At 50.1% G+C, this 25,229-nt stretch overlaps 1 protein-coding gene and 1 long non-coding RNA gene across 2 annotated transcripts in view; one reads left to right on the top strand and one right to left on the bottom strand.

The window, feature by feature from the left end:
- The window catches only part of OLFML2B (olfactomedin like 2B), a 40,944-nt gene that overhangs the window by 3,447 nt on the left and 12,268 nt on the right, over positions 1-25,229 (top strand). Inside the window, exons 3-6 of the mRNA XM_021714043.1 lie at positions 1,442-1,549; positions 12,583-12,759; positions 17,902-18,127; positions 19,814-20,335. Of these exons, the coding sequence (XP_021569718.1) occupies positions 1,460-1,549; positions 12,583-12,759; positions 17,902-18,127; positions 19,814-20,335 (1,015 nt within the window). The 5' untranslated portion in view covers positions 1,442-1,459. The remainder of the gene's footprint in view (positions 1-1,441; positions 1,550-12,582; positions 12,760-17,901; positions 18,128-19,813; positions 20,336-25,229) is intronic.
- On the bottom strand, positions 10,279-14,420 carry LOC110595914. Its single transcript, XR_002482155.1, has 2 exons — positions 14,237-14,420; positions 10,279-10,477 (listed from the first exon to the last, which is right to left on the bottom strand). It is a non-coding gene; the product is annotated as an uncharacterized LOC110595914 (long non-coding RNA).

Below are 25,229 nucleotides of genomic sequence, written 5' to 3'. Positions count from 1 at the left end.
GGGTGGGGGCTTGGGGGAGGCAGTGCAATGAACTTGGTTTTGGAGTCAGACAGACTTGAGTTCAAATCACTGCTGTGGGATCCTGCTTCAGTTATTTAACTTGTCTGACCTCAGTGTCCTCGAATAAAATGTAGGAAACATCTACTTCATGGAGTTGTAAGAATTGATGCAATGATTACTAATGAGTACTTGGCACAAAGCCTGACATTCAGTTAAGCATGACTTTGTAAATGAATGAATGAATGACCATGCCAAGCGCCACTGCTATGCCAGGCACCTGGCGCACTCTGTGACGGGTAGTTGTTGGTATCTCTTTAAGCAGAGTAGTGTTTACCAGTGCACGGAGTGTTCCCGGATTTGGCCATGTTGCCCAGAGCTGCAGCTCTGCCATAAATTTCTGAACTAAGTGCCACAGTCACCCAGTTATAGGATTGGACTCTGGGGGCTTCTAGAACAACATCAGGTGAAACTACTAAAGGAGCCAGGAAATCATCACAGTACATACTGACCAGCTACCATTCTTTGCCCTTACCCAGGATTCAGCTATCTTCCTCTGGGGGAAGCAGAAAGAGTGCTTCTTCTAAACATGAGTATTTCATACTTGAAATTCTTCATATGAAAGCAAGGCTTGGAGATGAGTGGGGAAGAGATTGCAAAGTTGTGGCCCAGCAAACTCTTCCAGGGCCTGGTCCTTGGCAAGGAGGCTCTGATTAGGCCTCTCCCAACTGCCCCCTTTGCCTGCGCTCTGTATGTCCTGGATGCCACCAGACCTCTGGCCCCCTTCCTCCCAGTGCCTCTGTACTGGCTGGAGAGACAGTATTGATAAAAACTGAGAAGGCTGGGTGTCTCATGGCAGCTTGCCACCTCAAGGATGGGCCACTGAGTCTCTTACCCTGGGGTCAATTTCGCTTTTGTGCTAAGGAAAAAAATCAGTTGGGGCCTTCCAGGGCCTTTAGCGGACAATGAAGTTGAGTGTTTCAGAAGCATATCTTCAAGGTATTGATGTGTCTAGCCACTTTGTTGAGTATTTGTGGAATTCTAGTACCTGTTATGAGGCAGGTGCTATGCTAGGTACCTTGGGAAAATAGAGACGAAAGGAACATAGACACTTCTTTCAGGGAGCCCACAGTCTAGTAGGAAAGATAGATGGGCATGCAACTGACAGATTTCCTAAAAGAGGCATCAACAGTGTGTGAAAACGTCTAGACCTCAGGCTTACTTGTTCTTGCAGGATTCTCCCATTTTCTTACCCAAATATTCCAGAAGGTAGAGTACACACACATGCACCATTGTGCTTGTCTACATCCCTGTCTACACAAATGTGTCTGAGGGCTACCTCTCAATTCCTGCGAGTGGCTTCTCAAGGGAACCTGAAAGGAGCGTTCTCCCCTGTGGTCTGTCTACGCCAGCCTGGGACTAATCCCCTGCCCTTGTCTCCTAGCTCTCCACAATCATAGACATGCTGGAAGGAGCATTCTATGGCCTGGATCTCTTGAAGCTGCACTCAGTCACCACCAAACTGGTAGGGCGAGTGGATACCCTGGAGGAGGTAAGGAAGATTCTGGTGTTTGCATCTTTCTCTTGATCAAACCCCAAAGTGGATCCAATTCCCACAATAATTTTTCAGAAAGCATATCCTGACTAGACTGAACCCATTATATTCTTTGAAAAGAAAAATATACATAAAACATTCATCCAAAATCATGCCAAAGATTTGGTGACAAAGAGAATCAGTAAAATAGAAATGTAAATACCTTACTTCCTTTTTTCATCTGGAAACACCATAGAACCGATACATTTCTATTTTTACCTTCACTTCCTGGGAACTCAGAACTAAATGGGATGTAAAAGTACAATAAGTATCTTATCTGCAGATGTAAGCTGAAGACATCTCTTTCCTAGGCATATGGATGCTAATTTCATATCTTAGTTTTTGGTTACACAGTTGCATTGTATAGTGTTGAAGCAGTCTGGGCTTTAAGTATATCTATGACTCCCCCCTGTGCACGTTGTACCAGATAAGTGATTGCTAGTTTAACTGTTCTAGTGCATGCCTCTGTGTACATGCATGTATGTGAATCCATCTCAATTCCATTTTAGAGAAAGAAGATATAAAAATAATTACTAATAAGTACTGTTCCTTACCAGGCATTCAGACTGATCACATCGAGGATGAATGAACCAGTAGTGCAATTTTCATAGAAAAAGACACTGCATTTATTCTGACTGGGTTCTGGAGGGGTGTGCAGTGGCACTATGGTTTTTATCTAGCAGTGTGCAATGCGATGGCGGGAACTGGGAGTTGTTATGGACATGATAGTAATGCTAACAGTGTTTTGTTGCCGTAATGCTTTAATGTATGGATGAGAAATAATTTAGTCACCCGAAAAGTAATGATCAACATTCAGTCTGAATTGGTAAGAGGCTTCATAGATGTGTTTCTTTGGCTGGCATCCAGTGCCTAGACTGATACTTGAAACAGTGACTCAAAGAGCGGCTGCTTCAAGATGAAATCTTTCTTTATTTTTAGAGTATTACTGTAAGTGGTAAATTTAATAACAGAATGTTAACATATCCATAGTCCTCATGACAAAGTGGGCTTTTGGGGGGTTTCTCATGGAGAAGCTGAGGTCCCTTGGTGGAAGATTAGTGGATGTAGTAGATTGTGGCAGGGAGAGCAGCAGGCCGGGGATCAGGACAGAATGAATGACCCTTTGTGTGCTCTGCCAAGCAGCCATGTCCTCCTTTCCCAATGTGTATGGTGGGAATGGTACCCTCGCTATTCTACGACTGCTGAGGGGATAAAGGTGCACTAATCAGTATGAAAATATGTTGAAATGCTTAAATTAAACAAGGCACTGGATTCTGGCCAAGGAGAGATTGGGGGCAAATGTTCCTACGTAGCTTTGCCAAGAGAGCTGGGACAAAGATGATGAAACACCGCGGTTACAAGGACTGGCTTCAGCACACTCCTTCCACTCCTAGAAATGGTCTCAGAAAGTTCCTTCTGGCAGTTCCTCCTCCATCCGCCCCCTTGGGCTTGGCTCTCCAGAGCTGTGATGAGGTGTTTCCTGATTGTGGTCATTAGCTCTGGGAGGTTGGTAGTGCCACCATCACGTCGTGACGAGGTCTGATGAGAGGCCTGAGCTTGGTACCCAGGCTGAGGTGGCCAGCGGGACACAGCAGGCCCTCCTCCCCGCTCTGCCCACTTTCCTTGAGGGGCTCCCTCCCAGCACGAGGTCCCTCAGGCAGCCTGAGTCTTTCCTTCCCCAACATTTGACAGCCAGAATGATGGAACCGGGACTGGAGATGGTCAGCACTATCCTCCTACCAGCGGACGTCATGCAGGCTCAGGACTCTTCCCCAAGCACTTGCCAGTGGGCCCAAAAGGAATCAAGCCAAGGCCCAACATTGGAAAGTGCCCCTGTTTCCCTAGGCCCCCAGCACCGTCCAAATAGACAATACCCCTTGAAGAAAAGAGTTACGTTGCTATAGAAAGAGGGGTGACAGCCACCTCTTCTGCTTTCCCCAGACCTTGGCAGCCACATTACTTTCATTCTGTCTGAAGGACACAGCCTGGGAAAGATAGCTCCGGGGGCAGAAGACAAGGTCAGGAGGAGGCCAAGGTCAGGTGCTCAGCCTCTGAGAAGGCCAGTGGGCTGGGCTCTTTTCAAAGGTCACAGCCTGTTTCCAGCCTTACCTAGCAGCTGAGCCCTCCCTGTTGGCCAAAGGTAGGAGTGTGGATGAATTTGGTGCAATGCCACTACCCCAGCAGAGTGGTGTCTTCTGTGCAGTCACACAGTAACTGGGTTTTTGCCAAAAAACCATCTTAGTTACATCAAGGAAAGTATCTTTGTCAAAACTTGATATGTTTACTAGCAAAGACTGGACCTTTATAATAATAATAATCTTTTACATTTATATAGCATTTTATGGTTTTTAAAGCATTCCATATACATTTAGCCCACTTATTTCTGGGCAGGATGAGAGCCAAGAAAATTAGACGACTTGCCTAAGATCACAGTGCTAGGAAGTGTAAGACCTTCTGGTTCCAGCACTCTTTCTAATCAACCCTGTGAGTTTGTTCAGATCATTGCTGTCTGCTTGCAGCATCAGTTATTCCTAATAGGAACTTAAAACAACAGTTCTTCCAAGGCAGTTTCTAGGCAGAACTGTAACTGTATCCCATAGTTCCATTAAGAAGGATTAAAGTTGAGATAAGGAAGGAGGTTTCCCAAAACCAAACAGTCCAAGGCGAGATAGGGTGCTGTGGTGACAGGAAAGTCTTTGGATGGGTGAAGGCCCCGGGCCCCAAAGTGTGGAGCCCTGCATTTCTGCTTGAGTTCGTCTCAAGGCTCATGCCAGCTGACTGTCTGGAGTCTGCAGTAATCGAAAAGGCAGAGCGTTGGGTAAATGGAAAAAACAGTCCCTCTCCAGCCTGGCCCTGCAGGAGAAATGGAAGTTAAATTCTGCTCCTGGTCCTTGAATATTCTTGAATCCCAGAGGGGGTTCTTTGGAGGTCACACAAGACAAAAGGGGTCAGATTGGAGAGGCATTTTGCCCAGAGTAAGATCAGGGCTTGGCAGGAGATGGGGGCACACGTGTATGGGACACAGCCACCATCCCACCTTGGGTGTATAGGACAAGATAGGAGTGGAAACTTCATTTACAGCTGAAAGAGGAAAGAAGGAGAGAGAAATGGAATCTGAACTGTACTGAGTTCACCTGTTGGTAAAATTAGCTCTGGGAGCAGCTCTGCTTCATGCAATGGTTTTGGTTAAGCTTTTGTTTTAAATCATGAAAAATAACACATGCATAGAAAGGGGCATAAACAATGAATATACAGTTTGATACATTGTTGAAAACAAATACCCAGGAAATAAAACAATGTTAACACCCAAGAGCCCCCCACATGCTCTCTCATACTCGCATCCTCTCCCTGAAGGGATCCTCTGTCCTGATTTTTATGTTAATCATCTTCCCTGCTTTTCTTTATAGTTTCACCATCCAAAGATGTATTCCTAAATATAATAGTTTTGCCTGTTTTCAACTTTAAGTACAAAGAATCCCATAGAATTGTGTGTGTGTGTGTGTGTGTGTGTGTGAATGTGTACATATGCGCATGTTGGGGTTTTTTCATTCAACTTTATATTTCTAATATTACCTATGTTGTTTTTGTGGTTTATTCATTTTTATTGCTTTGTAGTATTCTGGTGTATAAATATAGTACAATTTATTTATCTGTTCTTTGGATGATGGATATGTGGATTGTTTTCAGATTTACAGTTCACTATTTGTAATGGCCCCGTGAACATCCTTATACACGAACATCTGTGTGTGTGTACCCTGGTGCATGCTTACCTGTGTTTCTCTACAGCATTTAAGCAAGAATGGAACCAATAGGTTATTAGTTATGCTTATCTTCAACTTTAGGAGATATTGCCATAATGTTTTCTCAAGTGGTAGTACAAGTTTACACTCCTTCCAGCAGGGTGTGAAAGTTCCACACACATCCTCACCAACACTTGTTATTGTTAGACTTTCTAATTTTTCTCAATTTAGAGGGTGTATGCTAGTAGGGTCATTTCACTCCAAAAACATCTTTTCTGTCCATCCGGGGGAGGTTTGAAACCCCGTGGACCAGTTTTAGAACTGCTCCAGAGAAAGAAACACTCAAGGTGGTCAGTAGTCCAGAGGTTGACCCTCTACTGTGAGTGGCTAGGAAGGGAAGGAGGTGCAGGAAGTGTGGGTGCACATTGGAGTTGGGGTTAGGGGGTGGGCACAGAGCACAGACATCAGGACAGACAGGAATTAGAAGTCTAGAAAGGTGTCAGGAGAGACAGGAGCTAGACATCTAGAAGGAAAACCTGTAGTGTTTAAAGGCAAAGGCAAACCCTGTTCATTGCATATAGAGCTGGCTGTGATACCGATTCAGCTCAAGGAAAGACTTTCACCTTGAGTGCTGAATGCACCCAGAGACCCAAAGAGTGGAGGCTTCCCTGGCCTAAAAATGGATTCTCAAGGCAGCAGTGCTAGAGGCATGGGGTGCAATACCTAGTACCACCTACTGCTACCAGGAGCAGGTTTATTACTAAAGTAGAGAAAAAGACAAACAGAAGAATGGATCATGGAAATAACCCCTTTTAGCATCAAGGCTTTCATTGGATTAAAAGCCAGAAAAATTGCAAATTTTTGAAGAAACGCCCCACCTCCACTTAGCTGTGGGACACCCGTAAAAGTTTATAAGTAGTTGGTATGCTTGTGCCTGTGTACACACATGCCTTTGTACACTTGTGGGTGCATATCCTGTGCCCTTGAAATAGAGGCATGCTGCCTGCAAGCTTCTCACAGTGTGGTTTCTGCTGCTGCAGCCCTGCCCCTTCTGTGTGTGTGGCTCTCGCCGTTCTCTCCCATCTGCCTGCTGGAGTTTGCAAACCCGGTTCATGAGCACACATGGCACCAGGGAACCTTGTGTATCTGCTGAATGAAGACTTTTCTCCTGATAGCATTGTCTCCAAGGAAGATTTAAAGTCTACAATGGATTTACCAGCCCCAGAACTGGCTGGCTCCCCAGAATGTGCCGGCACAGGCATCATTGAGGGTTTCTCCCCCACACCTAAAGATTTGTGGTGGCTTTTGTGTTTCTGGTTAGAAAAGCAAGATCAAAAGAGCATTCCTGACCCTGGGGGATATATCTTTTCACCGAATAATAGGAAAATGTAATTTTCATCTGTGCAGGCTTGACCATGAGTTACTTTTCCAAGTCTCTCCTTTCCTCCCAACCTCCTGTCCCGTTGAGATACCCCAAGGGCTCACTCCCTCTCCTGATCAAATCTGCTGTCTCAGAAGGGGTTGCTGTAAGTCTCTTCACTCTTCTCCTTGCTCAGGTGCAGCTCTGGGGAGGTGCAGCATCCTCATAATGTGAAAAGGTGGACGGTTGGAATTCATATTGCTGAGATATATTTCAGCCCCAATGCTATGTAATTCAATTTTCATCTTAATACACGTTCGAGCCAATATATTACCTCTCCTGGGGTCCTATATACTTCAGATATAATTTGCCATTGTGGACTGTAAGGTTTTCTTCTTGTCTGAAGAGCCTTCACTGTGAATCAGCTCTTCCTCTGCTGTCTGGGAACAATCTGCTAGGGTGTAAGGGAGTGTGTGGCTTTCCTGACTCTATTTTAAGGGATGAGGTGACCCTTAATATAGAAATTCATCATCAGAGGCCTGGGACTTCTTGCTCTTTACTTGTTTGAGTCTCCTTCCAGGCCCTGGACTTCTTAAGGGCAAGCTGGTTTGAGTCTTCTTTGCTTCCCAGGTCCTAGTCCAGCACCTGACGTGGGGCAGATGCTGCATGGCTGTTTGGTTGGGTGAGTGATCGAATGGGGCAGCTGGTGGTTCCCTGGACCCAGGCCTGCCTGCCTGTCCCATCAGCTGTGGTCAGGGGGATGGAGCCAGCCTGTCTGTCCTGCCACTGGGGGCACCAGCTGCTTCTAGCTGCTCTCCCGCAAAGCTCTCTTGCCAGGGGCTGGGGGACAGCTGCTGGCTGGGATGGCTGTCCCAGGCCATCTGGTCCTAGCTGTGGGGTGAGGAGGGAGAAGAACAGAACCATCTGAGATGAACTGTGAGCCTCTCCCAGCTGGCCCAGTTACCCCACACTTGCTCACTTCACTCCCACAAGGAACTGTGTCGCCTCTGCCACCTGTGTGTGTGCCACCTGTGTCTGTGCCCTATGCACATCCAGCTGTCTACCAGAGGGTCCTCCCAGGCAGCCTCCTCAGCGGTGGTGCCATGGGCCTGCTGTGTGGTGCCATGTGCCTGCTGTGTGCCAAGGTTGACCCCCCTGCAGTCTAGCTTCGTCTCCTCATACAGGAGACTGGTGTGTCTTTCTATACTGGCTTTGGGGTTTTTCCCTCCTCCCCGCCCCAGCCACGCCAAATCTTAGCCTCCCTTTCCTTTTGCACATGTGTGTCTTCTACTGAGATCTCAAGGGTTCCTCCCACCTCAGCACGGTGCCTCATGCAGCCCCTCACCCATCTCCATGCCTAGCCTGGGGGAATAGGTGTTGCCAGTTTTTTTTCCACCTGGGGACTAGAGAGGCGTCGTCCCTTGCCTTCCACAGTCATACAACCAGGCCGTGTCTGTGGTGCGGGTTCACACCTGGTCTCCAGAGCCAGCACCTTCCCCCATGCACACTCCCATCCCTGGTTCTGGTTGGGAAGACAAGACCACAGACAACTGCCAGAGCTCTGCACCGTGATCATCCTTCCCCCTGGCCCTAGTGGTTTGGGCTTAAGCCACTACACAGTCTCACCCAGGCACACATGCACTTGGCCAAGAGCCAGACAAGTATCTTCATTCCCAATCCACCAGTCTGCAGGTCTGATTGTGGTGGCCCTCTATGGCTCTTGGGGGCGCCAACCATACTGACCAGTGCTGATGGCATTCCAGTCCCCTCTTGCTCAGGGACCCTGTCTGCTGTGCATGCCGCCTCCCCTCTAGTGTCTGTGCATCTGGCTATGGTCAGCACTGGACACCCGTTCCCATCTGGCAAGGTGGGCTACTCTCAGCAGGTGCCCCCACTGCCCAACTGCATGTCCCTCTAGCATATGGCACTTGTTCTGTGAACACCTCTTAGTTCCTTGGCTCTGCCTGGGCCAAAGACTCAGAGCAAAGTTTCTTCCATTGCCACGGTTGGCTGTGTCCAGTCTTTTGTCCCAGCCCTCTGTCTGCTTGCTCTTCCTCCCTCTTCCTTTCTCTCCTCTTCAGAGTGTCAGGATCCTTGGCAGGGGCCATGGTGTGCACTAGCTCCAGACAGGCACAATTCCTGCCTCTCCCCCCCCCATTGCCAGCACTGCCTGCAGCCAAGTTGCACACACCATAAGTGTCGCAGTTGCAGCTGTCCCAGAGGAGAAAAGTCTTAGGCATGAGGTCATGGGGTCCACTCATCTGCCAGGGCATGACGGAGAGCCCCCTGCATGGGCAGCCTCCCCTGTATCTCCTGAGAGGTGCCCCAGGAAAGGTCCTTGGAGTGGGGGACACAGAGCCCCGGGGGGAAGCAAGGTGGAGGGGGCTGCGTGGGGGTGACCGAGGAGGAGCAGCAGCAACTGCTGCTGACCTAGGAGACACCAGCTGGCTCAGTCCTGCAGGCCAAGGGGCTGATGCCACTGCCAGCCGGCTGTTTGTTCAGGCGGCTGGCGGGCTTTGCCGTTCCCGTGAGGGGAGTAAACTGTATTGCTCCTCTGGGTTCTCGGGCCAGGCTTGCCTCAAACCCTCCTCCGCGGAAATCCAGCATAATGGCTCCTCGCTGAAACCAGAAAGGGGTGAGAGATTGTAAATCAATGAGGAGGGGGTGCCAAGAAGCAGAAGCTAAATCTGCGGGGCTGCCCTTTTGCCTCACAGCAAATACCTCACTCCCACTGCTTCAAGGTGTTCAGGAATCAGGTGAGCTCTTCTTTCGAGTAGTAAAGGGACTTAGGCCAAGCCATCCAGTCCTCCCAGAGTTCCCAGCACATTTCAATTAGTGGAGTCATCACCAGGCAGCAGGTGTGGGCACACCTCAGTCTCCTCCTCAGAGAAGCTTATCATCCTTGCTGAGGATCCGAGCCTGCATCTGTCACACTGCCCTGGCTTAATTTCTTCGCAGAATTTTCACTGGTTGATATCTTCTTGTTGGATTTGTCTGTCGCTTACTTCCCCCTCTAAAGAGTGTTCGCCACCAGGACTCCCGGTGCCAGCACTGAGCATGTTAGCACCTTAGTGAAGACGTAGCACATTGCACTCCTAAACCTGCTGGGCTTCCTTCTCCGTCTTAGGCTCTGATGAAGGGGCATCCCCAGACACTGTTCTAGCAGGTGACTGTGGATTGCAGAAATGCGTGAACTCCACTAAGGGACAAGGAACTTCTCCCGTCAGCCCCAGAAAGACCTTGGCTCCTAGGAAATGGCCTCTCACACATTTCTGTCCCTGTTTCCAGTAACTATACTCCAAAAACTTTCTCCATTTAAAGCAGAGCTTCTCAAACTTTAATATGTATGCAGAGCGCCTGGGGATCTTGTTAAAATACAGATTCTGATTCAGCCAGGCTTAGTGGGCCTGAGGGTCTGCATTTCTCTCAAGCTCCTGTGCTGTGCCAATGCTGCTGGTCTTTGGACCACGTTTTGGGTAGTGAGGATTTATGGGAGTCCAACATTTCTTTTTTTTCAAACAAAGTTTATTTAGAAAGTAAATTAGAGGGGGAGGGAGGGGGGAGACAGAGAGAGCGAGAGGAAGAGAGGGGAGTCCAGCATTTCTTTATTTATCAGCATATGCGCATCCTGAAACCAAACTGTATGTTCTCTCTGACTTCTTGGATATGCTTGGTGCTTCTGAGTGCTGGCATGCCAGGGCCAGGAGGCTGGTGCTGTTCGACTCTGCCACTTTTTAAAATGACTTCAGGCAAATCACATCCTTACTCTGGGCCTCAATTTTCTCTCTGTGAAGTGAAAGGTGAGGCTTGAGTTCTGGGGTCCACTCCAGCTATAACGTTCCATGAGAATCTACAATCACTCTGTATGGTATGACATTAACTCATGCACATTAACTCATGCAATTCTCATGACACCCCATCAGGGAAGTGCTAGCATTACCCCATTTTGCAGATGTGAAACGGAAGCAGAGCAAGTTTAAGTAATCTGCCTGAGATCACAGATCTAACGATAGCAGCATTGAGGTGTGAACCAGATTCTTCCAGAATCTATGCTCTTCACAATTGCATTTGGCTTTCCCAGTAGATAACCCCTATCAGGAGTAAGTACACACACAGTCATTCCAGGCATTCTTTTTTTTTTTTTTGAGTTGGCGTCTTACTCACTCTTGTCACCCAGGCTGCAGTGGCACGCTCACAGCCACCGCACCCTCGACCTGCTAGGCTTAGGCGCGCCTTCCGCCTCGGCCTTCCAAGTAGCTGGAACTACAGATGCATGCCACCACGCCCGGCTAGTTTTTGTGATTTATTGTAGAGACGAGGTCTCACCGAGTTGCCCAGGCTGGTCTCGAACTCCCAGGCTCAGGCAATCCTCTCGCCTCCCAAAGTGCTGGGATTACAGGCTGAACCACACACCTGGCCTTTGGACATTCTTGAAACAAGACCTCTTTCTTGTGGGCTTTAGCTCTCAGAGTTAGTTGTGTGCAATCTGGAGAGGCTATCTTGGCCTAAGCCCCATGGAACACACCAAGCCCTTCCAGGGCTCAGAATCTGCTGTGCCATGAAATGCCAGGAGACTGGCATGGCTGATGGCTCTGGGGTCTAGTTAGTTTAACAAGCACCCACTGGGTTTGTCTGGGCAGCCCCTGTAAGAGCCTCTGGAGCCGCAGTGTCTGGGGGTCACGATCTGCCTGTATACGTCCACATGCCCTGGCTCTGCGCCACTGTGGCTTCCCTCTAGGACGTCAGGAGCATCTCACCCGGCTGCAGGGCTGTGCCTGGCAGCGTCTGAGCTTTTACACTTCCTGTGTCTGTTTGTTAAAGAAAGATGGAAAGCAAACACATCCTCTTTTTAACATGGTTGCTTCCTCTACCAACCTCATAAACAGGGCCCAAAAGAGAACATCACATTGAAAAATTTAGGTACTCGTGGAAACTTTAGTATGGGAGCCAAAGTTGGATGTCAGTGTAGTCAAACCTCTCTAAGAAATACCAGAGGAGAAACAGCTTTCTCGTGATTCAAATCTCTCCCAGCGTTCTCCTTCTTCAGGTAACTGCTCTGACCTCACGATGCCTCACTTTGGCACTTATAGAACCTGGCATTGTTGGTCTCTCCCCAGTCACAGTTGCCCTCTCTCCCTCCCCAACCTCTACCCAGGACCAGACCCTCCAGGGTATTTAGAGCCCTTCTTGCCACACTGTACTTAAACACTTAGGAGGCACTCACCAGTATTGATGGACTGAAATGAAGCCTTGGCCCTTTCTGGTGTGAACCAGGCCTGGACCATGGCTGGTTTGCCTAGCGAGGGTCATTCAGGGAAACCTTTCTATGGGTAAATAGGAAAGTTTGAAGCCATCCTATCAATTTTCTATGTAAATGATGCTCTTAAAGTGCTAGGGACTAGTTTGTGCTCATTAGAAAAGCAGACTAAGTGGATTTCTTTTGGCCACTTCTAAAATTGCTTAGAAAGCCCATCTTTTGTTAACTTAGTGACTGGTTCCCATGTACAGGGTGCAAGTGAATGGACCTTTTTGTAATGGTCTTCATCACTGGGTAAGGGCGGTCAGTACACAAATGATAGAAAAAGAGCCAGATGTCCTGGTGGCCTAGGGACATGGCAGTGTTATTATTAGAAAAGCTATGGTGGTTTGGGCAGTATGTCCAGCAGCTGGACATACCGGGGCTGGACAGTCCCGGAAATGCGGCCTGGGGATCTGGCACTGGTCCCCAGCCCAGAGCTGGGCATGCTCTCAAGCCCCAAGCACTTGCTGGGCAATTTCTAAGCCTGTCAGTTGTGTCTCTGTGTTCTGAGCAGAAGATGGCTGCTAGCTGCCTCCTGCTTGTCTTCAAAGCACTTTAATGGATCCTCCTTCTAAATATTTTCTCTTCTCAGGAAGTCTCTAAAAACCTCACCAAGGAAAATGCGCAAATCAAAGAGGACATGGAAGAAATTCGAACCGAGATGAACAAGCGAGGCAAAGAAAACTGCTCTGATAACATCCTGGAAAGTATGCCAGACATCCGCTCAGCCCTGCAGAGGGACGCGGCAGCAGCCTATGCCCACCCAGAGGTATAGCCCTGGCCTTCCAAGGGCCTCTGATCACAGCCCCGGAAGTGTGGTACCAGCATCTCTCATTTGCACGGAACTCTTCGGGGCACCGTCCTTTCACAGTTGTGGTCTGTAGGTTGGATGAGCAGGTGTTGGCCCCATTTGACTTGACACTGAAGCCCAGAGAGGTCCAGCAAGTGTGGAAGCCAGGACTCAAGAACTCCTGGGTGTGATCCTCCCACCTCAGCCTCCCAGAGAAGGGATTATAAGCGTGAGCCACCACACCCGACCAAGGGGCTTTGTAATTTACTGCACGCTTTCATCACTCTTGTGGTCTTTGCCATAGGTCTGGAAGGCAGGTCAGGCAGAGATGAGGAAACAGACCCAGCTCTGGGCATGGTCTCCCTTGCTCAGCCAGGAAGTGGTCTCAGTTCTGTCTCTTCCCACCCAGCTGTGTTCTTAGCATGAAGTTACCCGTGCATGAAATGGAACACTGTCTCATGTGATCTGAGTGATGTCAAAAGACCTACTTGCTTAAAAATGCCTCCCCATTTGGTGCCTGTTTCTTTTGGCTCCGGTTACTACTAAGCTATTTTTTATGTGCTGATGGCTAAATGTGTTACTGTTTAATTGTAATAGGTTATTTACCGAATTGATGTCCAAGAAACATTTTGGTGGCAGGACTTGAAGAGTCCCAACAGCAGGGCAGGCCATGATCAAGGCAGGAATGGATGATGTATTGTAAAACAGGCCCCTGGGCAGCCAGGGGATGGCAGCATTTCAGAGAGGGCTTGCTTGTGTTAACTGGCTACCAAGGGCGGTGGCAGTCACAGAGCTGTGGCACATGGTATCCAGGGAGTGTGTTCCCGGTGTGTTCTTGAAGGATTCCCTGAGCCTTGGGAGTCAGCCTGGGTGTGGGTTGAGGAGGACCTGGGAGCCAGCGCCCTGTGCTGGTGTCTTCGTGTGCTATGAAGAAAGGTCAGGAAGTACTGCTACATGAGACTGCAGCCTGGGTCAGTCAGAGTTGGGGTGAGGCAGGAAAGCAGACTGGGTAGGTGGGCTTGGAACTCCTGGGTAGAGAAATTCATCAAAGTGGTGCCAGGCGGCAGCTGTGGGTTTGGGAATCTGGGGCACATGTGTTCCCAAGGCAGGGTAGCAGGCCACGTGGGACTTCAGCAGGCCCTGAAGAATATGGTGCCTCCACCTGCCCCAATATGTAATTCAAAAGAAAACACTCCCAAACCATCAAATAAGTATAGGTGAGGCCAATAATTTTCTGGCGTTGCCCATGATAACTACTCTAATGCTTTTTGCGGAAATATCATCTTTCTTCAGAAATTATTTTTATTCTCATTTTTGGGTATCCCTGGCATGCTGGCTACTAAGCGCAGGTATCTAGTCTGTTTGGTAGGCCAGCCCTGAGTGGGTCTGAGCTATAACCCAAAGAGCCGCAGGACGTTTGGACTGGAAGGGAACGCGAAGGCACCCGCCGTCATACCTGGGGCCCGGTCTCTCTTCGCTCAGCCCATCTGGCGTCTGCAGCGGGCCCAGCTGCCCAGTGGAGCCGGGCGTCCCTCGCCCTCCCTGGCTTCCAGTATCCCAGTTGGCCAAGCTTAAGAATCCATCTGTTGTCTGGATGACACATTATGTGGTGTGTTCGGGAACCCAGCTCAGATTTCCTGAGGGCAAACAGCAAACCAAATCAAACACACCAAACCTTTTTTCTCCTTACTCAGCAAAGTCCCTTCCCCTCCTCAAATCCCCATTCATCACACTGCTGAAGTGGCACAATCCGCCCAGACTGGGGCAGCGGGGGCAGAAAGGGGAAGAGGCCAAGGGGCCCAAACCTGGGGGTCTTCCTCCCTTTCATCCCTCTCTTGAGTACACCCCGTGCCGAAAAGGGGGTGAGCGGGGCATTTGCGTTTGCTTGTTTATTTTCAGAGTTCTTGTAGATGACGTCAGGGGTTTCTTGGACTGGTGAGTGGTAATCTGTTGGGGGCTCCTCTCCAAGATGGTCCTTGCCTGGAGGGCTGGCAAGGGGCTCTGGGGACCGGGTGGGGAGTGGGAACATTCGGCTCTGGGAGTTGAAGTCACACAAGGGACTCTCGGATGGGCAGAGAGAGGAAATTGAAGCTTGGTGGGGGCTGTTCTGCCCCCTCAGCCTGTCGCCAGCGAAGCCGAGGAAATTATATGTTCTCTGGCAAGGGCTGCCCAGGGTCTTGCTCCATATCCTTGGCTGGGACGAAGAACTGCAGTTCCCACCCTTCCCTGAGGGCCTGGAATTAGAGACAGTTCCTGGGGTTTGCCACGAAGAAATGACTACCTGCTTTTGCGATGCAGAGGGAAACCAGGGTCCAGCAATTAGACGCCCCTCAGCATCTGAGTCAAGGGCTGTGGCCGGGGCCTCTTGACAGCCTCCTGGGCGGCTCTTTCCAGTGGGAAGTCAGGGATGTCCCAAGTCTGATGGGCAGTAGCCAGACCACGCCCTGAGGACTTGGGGATGTAGGCAAGTTTTGGATGGCCAACAAGACAGTCCTGTGGTCGCAGCTGTGGGCAGTGTGGCCTCACATAAGGAAGAGGCGGGCAGCCTGGGACCTACTTAACAATTGTGCGACTTAATAAGTGCACCTTCCAGCTGCTAAATTGATTGACTTTGGACCAGACTGCTAAATGACTCTGAGTGTCTGTTTCCCCGTCTGTGAAATGTAGATAACAGTCTCTACCTTGCCCCATTGTTGTAAGTGTTAAAAGTAATATAAAGATATATGGCCTTAATAGGTGTTCACTAAAATATTGTCCCCACCACAGCGAGACCCCATCTCGACAATAAATCAAAAAATCAGCCGGGCATGGTAGCGCATGCCTGTAATTCCGGCTCCTCGGAGGGCTGAGGCGGAAGGATCGCCGGAGCCCAGCAGGTCGAGGCTGCGGTGGCTCAGGGCACCTGGGGCAGAGGGTTCGCTCTGCTCTCTGGGAGGAATTCATCAAGGCTTACGCTCTCCTCCTGGTTGAGAAGGGGGGTGGTTTAGGTGGCTGCAGAAAGCCACCTCTTCGTTATTCAGCCACTGGAGTCCTCAGGAGAGCAGGGTGGGGCACACTCCTGGCAAGCCTCCACACTTTCCTGATGGTGCCGCCGTCCCTCAGGAGCAGGCCTTGACTTGGAGCACAGCCAGCTCGAAGGCCCTGTGCCCAGGGTTCTTTACTTTTAATGGTGGTTGATTGTGATCCTGGGCAGGAAGTCGGACCAGACAGACCCACACAGGACTCAGAGACCGTGCCACGCTGTGGACATGAGCTCAGTCTTTGGGCAGCAGCTCTGTGGAGAACAGGGTGGTCCTTCTACATGATCAGAACAGTCGTAGGACATTTCTCATGGCGCCGTCAAGATGCCCAGACACCAGGACATATGCAGCCTACTTTTTGGCATCATTTGATTTGTCAAAATCAAATGCTGGTCACAAGTGTAGACAGCTCCTTGGGATTTGTTATCATTCAAAAATTCAGTTGAACAAACATTAAGGAGCATCTGTCTAGGAGAATCAAAGATGAACATGAGGTAGTCTCCACTCTGTTGAATTCTCATGGACTGCAGAGACGACAACATCCTTAAATAGTACCTGTGGGAGGCAGGTGAGGAGAGGTGCAGTCATAGAAGCAGACTTGTATCCAGAAGATGTGTTCAGAGCCGGGCTCGGTAGCTCAGCCTGTCATCCCGCACCTTTGGGAGGCTGAGGTGAGTGGATCGCCTGAGCCCGCGGGTTTGAGACCCGCCTGGGCAGCGAGACCTCGTCTCTACAATAAATCAAAAAGTCAGCCGGGCATGGTAGCGCATGCCTGTAATTCCGGCTACTTGGAAGGCTGAGGCGGAAGGATCCCAGCAGGTCGAGGTTGCGGTGGCCGGGAGCGGTCAGACAGAGTGAGACTCCAACTCAAAAAAAAAAAAAAAAAAGATGTGTTCAGTTTTAAGTAAGAGACTGAAATACAGTGGCTCAAACAATAGAAAAGTTTGTTTTTTTTTCATGTCGGACAGCTCTGGAGGCAAGCAACCCAAGACTGGAAAAATTAGCATTAACTCTAAGATGTAATTAGTGATGTTCGTTCTCAAAATCCTCTCATGGTGGCAAGAGAGCTGCTCAGCTGCCCAGAGCTTCAGTAATCAGTCAAATGACTGGAGTATCTAGGGCGTGGGGTGGGGAGCGCGAAACAAGAGAAAAGAAAGTTGAGTTGGACCTAGGTCCATGTTTAAGAAAACTGTCGATGTCAAACCAAGGACCTTATACTTCTGCATGCAGTGGGAAGGGCCTGGGGGCTGGAGTGACACGTGTTTTGGAAGCCCACTCTGGTAGCCGTGAAAATGATCAGGCTTCATCCTGAGGTGGTATGCATCTCGGTCCTCCAGCTTCCCATCCCAGGCCAGGCACCCTTTCTCTCATGTGGATTCCATAGGAAACAACTTATGCCAGATCCAAGCCACCCAGTACCCCTCCTAGGCCAGGGCTGAGGAGAGATCCGCATTCTCTGGGCAGTATAGCATCAAGGTTAGAGACATATCGATTCTTCAGCCGGACTGCCTGGTTCAAATTTGCCTTACCACTTACTTATTTTGGGACCTTGAGTGGTTTATATCATCTCAGCATGCCTCAGTTTCCTAATGTGTAAATGAGCAGGGTAAAATAGGTCTTACCTTGTAAGACTGGTGAGAAAACCAGGTGACTCCTGCCTATAATCCCGGCACTTTGGGAGGCCAAGTAGGAGGATTGCTTGAGCTTGGGAGTTCAAGACCAGCATGGGCAACACAGCAAGACCTCGCCTCTACGGAAAAAAAAAAAAAAAAATTAGCGGAGTGTGGTGGCATGTGCTTATAGTCCCAGTTACTCAGGAGGCTGGGGCAGAAGGCGCGCCTGAGCCCAGGAGGTCAAGGTGGCTGTGAGCCATGATCCTGCCACTGTGCACTCCAGCCTGGGTGACAGAGCAAGACTTTGACCCAAAAAAAAAAAAGTTTGATGAGAAGACTAAATGAGTTAACATGTGTAAGCACTTAGGACGGTGCCTGGCTCTTAGGAAGTGCCGCTGTTCTTAGCATGGGCTTGGCTTGGCCTTGGCTCCAGACCAGTGCCTCAGACCAGTGACCTTCCCTTCCCTTGTGTCCCTCTTGAGGAGCAGTACGAAGAGCGCTTTCTGCAGGAAGAAACCGTGTCCCAGCAGATCAACTCCATCGAGCTCCTGCGGACGCGACCTCTGGCCCCGCCCGAGGTGGTGAGGTCACAGCGGCCTCTGCAGAGGCAGGTCCACCTGAGGGGCCGGCCGGCCTCCCAGCCCACCGTCATCCGGGGCATCACCTACTATAAAGCCAAGGTGTCTGAGGAAGAGAATGACATCGAAGAGCAGCGTGAGTTGGGGTCAGCAGGGCTGTCCCAGAGGCAGGGTAGGGAGGGAGTCGCCATTTGGACCGAGTGGAGGTGGCCTCACTGTGAGCCGTGCACCCCCTGTGCAGTCTAACTACTGTTGTGGTCTCTCCCTAGAGTTACAAGTCATCCGGCGCTCCTGCTGCATTTCCTCACATCTTGCCGAGTGGCCTTGGGCAAGTCCCTTAACTTCTCTGGGCTTGCAGAAGACCACATGGCAGAGTGTGGCAGGGCTGGAAGGGACTTCGGTGCCCTCCAGTCGAGTCCTTCCATTTGCAGATGAGGAACCTGAGCCTTGGGGAGAATGACTCGCTCAGAGCTACGTGCTGGGCTTCCCTGAGCCTCCACACCTCTCCTTGTATCTCTATCCTTTGTACTTTTTCACAGAAAATAGGTGACCCCTTCCTCCACCATCTTTCTCTTTCTCTTCCTGTGTTCCTCCTTGCTACCTGCCTCCTCCTCCTCCTGTCTCCTTTCTTTTTCCTGCCCAGGATCCCCGGAGGTTCCTGCTCCCCTCTCTTCGCTGTGTGTGAGCTAGTTCCTGGCCCTGCGAGGCCTGACCCACCAGCCTCCTGACTGCTCCCTCTCCTGCCTTTGCTTCCATCCTGTTCGTTCTCGACCCGGTAGCTGGTGTCATCATTGTGCCCCTTTTTAATTGTGCTTTTTTGTCATTGACTTGCAGGAGGTTTTTTCTTGTATTCTGGATACAAATCCTTTGACATCATATATATTGCACATACTTGCTCTCTGCCTGTGGCTTACACTTTCAGTTCTCGAATGGTGTTTTGGATAAGCCCATGAAGTCCACTTCACTTGTTATTTCTTTCGTGGTTAGAGCTCTCTGGTCCTCTCTAAGAAATCTCTGCTCCCCCAGGTTCCACCTCTGCAGCCTCCCCCGTCTCACTCAGAGTAAAAACCGAAGCCCCTGCACAGCCCCCAAGCAGCATGTGAGCAATCCTGCCCTCTCTGACCCCGCCTCCTGTCACTCCCCTCCACCCTCCGCTTCATCCACACTGGCAGCCTTGCTGCCCCTCAGCTGCAACACGTGTGTTCCTGCCTCAGGGCCTCTGCATTTACTTCCCCCGGAATCCTCTTCCCCCGATGGCTGCTTGGCTAATCCTTCACCTCCTCCAGGCCTCTGCCCGTCTCTCCATTCAGTGAGGCTCATGCTGACCACTTGGGGCATAACTGCAAGTTTCCCTCCCCTCCTAGCTTTCTAGACCCTTCTGACCCTATTCTGCTTTTTCCCATCACACCTTCAGCCATACAATCTTGTCTATGTGTTCTACGGCATCTCCACCACTAAATAGAAGCTCTGTGATGTTAAAGGTCTTTGTCTCACTCACCGTCATCATCCTTGCTCCACATACATTTGCTGACTGAATGGGCTGGACGGCTAACTCCTTCCCAGCCATCGTGTTCCCAGCACACAGCTGTGCATCCCACCTGTGACCATGTGTCAGGAGGAACTCAGCCGCAGTCTGGTCAGGGGAACCCTCCAGCAAATGCCCCTTTCTGCCTTCTTCAGAAGCCCCGGCTAGGCCTCCTCCCTGCGTGAGGTTTTCATGTCGAGGAAAAGCCCCTCATGAACCTGCCTGTTGCCACAGGCTCTGGGCCCCCTACGGCTGTTCCTCTCCCGGGCCATAGTGAACCTTGTGTTTGTTTCACAGAGGATGAGTTGTTCAGCGGTGACAATGGAGTGGACTTGCTGATTGAAGATCAGCTCCTGAGACACGATGACCTGCTGACCAGCGCCACCCGGAGGGCAGCAGCCTCCCATCAGGGACACGGCCCGGCGGTGACAACTGCCCCAAGCACTCAGACCGCACCCCTGTCCTCAATGCTGCCACAGCCCTCGACCCTGGCTCCCAGCGTGGCCGACCCTGCCTCAGTCGGACCCCTCTCAGCAACACTCCAGACCACCTCAGTGTTTCCAGGTCGCATGAGCGAGTCGGTCCCTCAGGTGCCAGCCACCACTGTGGCCCACACAGCCACCCAGCAACCTCCGGTCCCAGCCTCTCTGGCAGTGGCTCCTGGGGATGTGTTGGCGGACGCTATGCCCACAGCCCCTGTGTCTCCCACCGCAGTTGGGACAGACTTGCTGGGGAAAGATGCTACTACTGGGCAGGGGACAACCCCTGCCAGCCCCACCCTGAGCCCCGAAGAGGAAGACGACATCCGGAATGTCATAGGTGAGTGAGTCCATCCTCCCTGGCCTTGGTCTCCTGGTCAGCCCAGGGGAAAGGCTGAGTCTGGAAGTGGGCTGGAAGGATGGAAGAGGGACAAATGGTCCAAGTTCCCCACAAAGAAAGGCAAATGGGGTTATGCCTTGGACTAGTGATTAGTTTTAACATCTAAGGTTTATGTATTCAAGATGTGCCAGTGACAAGAGTGGGACTCTCCGTTCTAAAATACATTTAAATTAATGGAACCAAGATCTCACCTGCATTGGTCAGTTTTAGAAACCTCTGTTAAGTGCTTTCTGTATACTAACTAGGCTTCGTGAGGAGTACTGGGGTATTTGGCAGTGGCCAAGTTAAGTTTTCTGCAGTAAGTTTGCCAGGCCATAGAATAACAATGAATACTTTTGGGAGGAAAGTTCCAGTGTCATAACAGAGCGGGAGGAAGCAGGGGAATAACGGGTGCCGTGAACCCCGGCACATAACCTCATCAGCCTCAGCCCTAAAGAGCATATAAGCATCACGGTGTCCTGTGGCAAATGCTCTACAGGGGAATGGAGAAACAGAGAAAAGAAAGCCTGGCTGTCAGAAAGGCTTGGGCGACTTTTCTTAGAAAGTACATTTGACGGTGGCTGAGCCTATAATCATGCGCCTTGGGAGGCTGAGGTGAGTGAATTGCCTGAGCCCACGGGTTCGAGACCCACCTCATCTCTACAATAAATCAAAAATTAGCCTGGCGTACACCTGTAGCGCACACCTGTAGTTCCAGCTACTTGGAAGGCTGAGGTGGAAGGATTGCTGGAGCCCAGCAGATCAAGGCTGCGGTGGCCGGGAGCGGCCACTACACTCCAGTCTGGGCGATAGAGTGAGACTCCAACTCAAAAAAAAAAAAGAAAGTACATTTGAGCTACATTTGAAGGATGAATTGGAGTTTTCTAATCAGAAAAGGGAAGCCTTCTGACTGTTAAGTTTAAAGGAGCATGGAGAATGCTGTCTAATTCTGGACCTGGCAGCTCCGTGGCCACACAATGACACAGAAGAGTAAAGTAGGAGAGGGGGATGGAGAAGACTCTAGAAGAACTAAGCCAAACATTCATCGCCACCACTGACAGTGACCAAAATATAGCACTACTGAATAGTAATTTCACCAAAATACTTTTTTAAAAGAACAGTTGACTTGACAGAGGCTATGGCTTGCCTTTACTTCTCTTCCCTTCTGCCCCTTTCCATTCCCTCGGCAGCCTTGTCACCTGTTCATCTTCGGGGTAAGGTGCCAGCTACTGCCAGAGACAAGGCGGTGGAAAGAGCACCTGCCAGGAGCCAAACACCCTTGTTAGTCTCTGCCCCTGTTTGACCTTGGCCAAATCCCTTCCTCTCTAGGTCTCAGTTAAAATGAGAAACTTGCTGAGGACCCCTTCCTCCTTTATATTCTATGGTTTTTTGCAGGGAGTTTATCAGGCTGGGCTACAGCTAGGAATTCTTATTGAATGAAAATTCTAGAACAGTGGCAGAGTAGGAGCAGGGAAATAGCCAGTAAAATCCTAAAAACCCTGGCCTAGAGGAAACAAAGCAAGAAGGCTGTTCTTGGATGGGAGCAGGAGAGAGTGTTTTTCTTCTCCCTCTGTGATGGGAGCAAAGTAACCGTAGAGTAGAAAGCCAGTTACTCACTGCATGGCTGATCAAGTCCTGAAGCTCAGATCCTGCTGAATTTCTGCAGAACGCTCTGGGCTGGAGCAGGAGCTCCTAGCTGGGCTGTCTGGCCTTTGTGTTTTCGGCACCATGGCCCCCAAGACCAGCCCTCCAACCCCACCTCTGCCATGGGTGCAAACTCTGCTGGACCCCGTACCTCCACCACTTCAGCCTGTTATCACCCATGGGAGGAAGACAGCGTTTCTCCAGATATTTAGAAAGCTGCTTCCTGCCAGGTAGTTAGAACTCTAACAGTGAGACAGGTTGCAGGTAGGACCCACACACCTTCCATGTCCTCACGCGGTGCTGTTTGCCCTCCTTGGAGCCTCTTCCGGGGGTAACTTGCTAGCCAGGAGTGAGTTCTCCACTGTCTCCATGACCCACTCCAGCCTGGGTCCCAGCATGTAGCTTCTCTCTGCTTGCCTCCCTGGGTTTTGCCACCAGTGGTCTTTCCCGGTGCATGCGGGGACTCTTAGATCTCTGCTCTCCTCCAGTCACCTGACTTAGATCATGATGTCCAGACAGAGACACTTGTTTCCAGCAGCTGTTGACCTGGTAGTAGGATCTGGGGGAGGGGAACATATTTTTCCCTCACTCAATATTCTATTCAACTGGAATAAAGTCGTCACGCCAAGGATGCGAGATTCACTAACGATGAGCCTGTGAGGCCAGGCTCAGTGGCTCAGCCTGTCATCCCAGCACTTTGGGAGGCTGAGGCGAGCGGATTGCCTGAACCTGCGGGTTCAAGACCAGCCTGGCCAACTTGGTGAGACCTTATCTCTACAATAAATAAAAAATTAAGCCGGTCTCTGTGGCTCAGCCTGTCATCCCGCGCTTTGGGAGGCTGAGGTGAGTGAATTGCCTGAGCCCGCAGGTTTGAGACCTGCCTGGGCAAATTGGCGAGACCTCATCTCTACAATAAATCAAAAACTAGCTGGGCGTGGTAGCGCACGCCTGTAGTTCCAGCTACTTGGAAGGCTGAGGCGGAAGGATCGCTGGAGCCCAGCAGGTGGAGGCTGGGCCACTGCACTCCAGTCTAGGCGATAGAGTGAGACTCCAACTCAAAAAAAAAAAAAATTTGCCAGGTGTGGTAGCTTGTGCCTGTAGTTCTGGCTACTTGGAAGGCTGAGGCGGAGGGATCGCCAGAGCCCAGCAGGTTGACATGGGGGTGGCTGTGAGTGTGCCACTGCACTCCAGCCTTGAGACTCTGACTCGATAAAAAAAAAAAATAGAAAAAAAAAAAGATGAGCCTGGGGGACTTTTCAGAAGAGCTTGCCCTTTTGCGTCTACTGCAGAAACCGTGTCTACATGGACACAGATACAGTATTTTCTTCAAATACCTAGGGGTGAAAAGAGAGGATAGCCCAGAGAAGAAGAAAGGCTGTTTGGGTGGCTTGACATATTTGTTCTGGGAGTCATTTGTAATCATGTATTGCCGTCAAGTCCCTTCCTGTGGCTGCTGCTGGCGTGGATGGAGTTTTTGTACCGCACCCTTCTCTGCAGATCCCTGACTTGCCTGTGCCTGGTGGAGGGACTCTGTGATGTGCTGACATCTCCCAGTCGTCAGCTAGATAAAAGGCTGTTTGGCTGAAACAGACAAAGGCCGCCAATGTGGTGCCTGGGAAGGGTTGTGTGCCAGCGGATGAGTCTGGCAATTTTGATTGTTGAGCTATTTAGGATGTGGTTGTAAATAGGCCTGCTTTCAAAAGGAACATCTTATCCTAGGGTTTCCAAACCATGATCATCAGGGGTGACATAAAATTTTCAAGAAAACTCCAAAAACAAGTAAATTAGAATGTATTTTGGTTGTGCAAACAAGCATTTGACCATAGCATAGCTCTAGGGCAGAGAGGGGAAAGTTATCATCAGTGATGGGAACCAGGGTCGATTGCCATCTGAGGGGGCACTCCTGTCCCAGCACCTGGTTGGGGAGGCCTACTCAGGCTATTGGAGAGAAATAAAATAGTGTGCCCTGGCCAAGGCTCTGCAGATGCCCAGATTCCAAGTTTTTAGAAGGCGCTGGTGTGGGATGGGGGCAGGGAGGTGTGGGAGGAGCAGACAAAGAGGACAGTCAGCTGATGACAAGATCAGAGAGCGCCTGGCTCCTATCTGAATTTAGGAAATACCATGAACTGTGAAGAATGTCGCCCCCACACAGTATATGGTCATAACCACACCCGAGGCTTCGCCGGCCACTGGCCACGGGGTGACATGGCCAGCCCTGCCTATCTCGGGTCAGGGATGCTGACTTGGAACAGTCCAGGAAGCTGGTGCTGAGGCAAGGCTCTTAGAGCCTCCACAGCACCCAGACTGGGCACCAAGACTCCTTCTTGGTGGCTGCCCCAAGTCACTGGACAGGTAGCTCCCTGAGCCCCAGCTCCCCCAGCACACTCTGGGCTCAGTCTCTCTGCTGACCCACCTAATCCAACCTTCTCAGACCACTGGGAACTCCGTCATTGTATAGTACAGGGGTCTCTGGCCCAAGAAATAAGACTATAAAGTAAATAAAACATATGTAGGGGGATTCCCCAAAAGAGGGAATTATCTTTTGGCGTATACTTGCAGTACAGGCTTCCCCCGCTAGGTGAGTGTTCTAGGAACCCATTGTCATCAGTGTACCAGCCAGCATTGCTATGAGAGACATTGCAGAAGAAACATTCTGAATTGTGGCAAACAGGTGACTGGTTCTTCCACCATGACAATGCACCTGCCCACACCTGCTGAGTGTTCGGCAGTTTTTGACCAAAATCAGCATGACTCCCATGCCCCACCCCCCATTCACCTGATCTCAGCCCAAATGATTTCCCACCCCTCTCATGAGAAAGTCCTCAAAGGGAAACATTTTGCCAATGTGAAAGAGGTAAAACAAAAAAATGACAGAAGCACTAAAAGGCATGAAAATTGATGAGCTCAAAAACTGTTTTGAGCAGAGGACAAAGTGTCTTGAAAGGTATATTGCATCAGACAGAGAGTACTTTGAAGGTAACTGAAGTTTGAACATGTAAGAATAAACAAACAGTTTTTAATAAATAAATTCAGGATTTTTGGGATCCCTTCATATCCTTGTAAATGAATAGAGGACTGAGTTCTAAACCCTTCCATAAGGAAAAAGATCCCCCACGTAATCCACTCAGCACTGCACTGTGCTGGGCTGAGGAAATCCAAGTGAGCGAGATGTGGTCACTTCCATAAAGGAGCTACCTGTGTAGGGAGGCAG

The sequence above is a fragment of the Carlito syrichta genome, unplaced genomic scaffold, assembly GCF_000164805.1.
Source record: "Carlito syrichta isolate Samal-C Ts95f unplaced genomic scaffold, Tarsius_syrichta-2.0.1 Scaffold94729, whole genome shotgun sequence".
In the NCBI taxonomy this organism is placed as follows: domain Eukaryota; kingdom Metazoa; phylum Chordata; class Mammalia; order Primates; family Tarsiidae; genus Carlito; species Carlito syrichta.
Note: the sequence above shows the minus strand (reverse complement) of the source record. Positions and strands in the feature narration are given on the sequence as shown.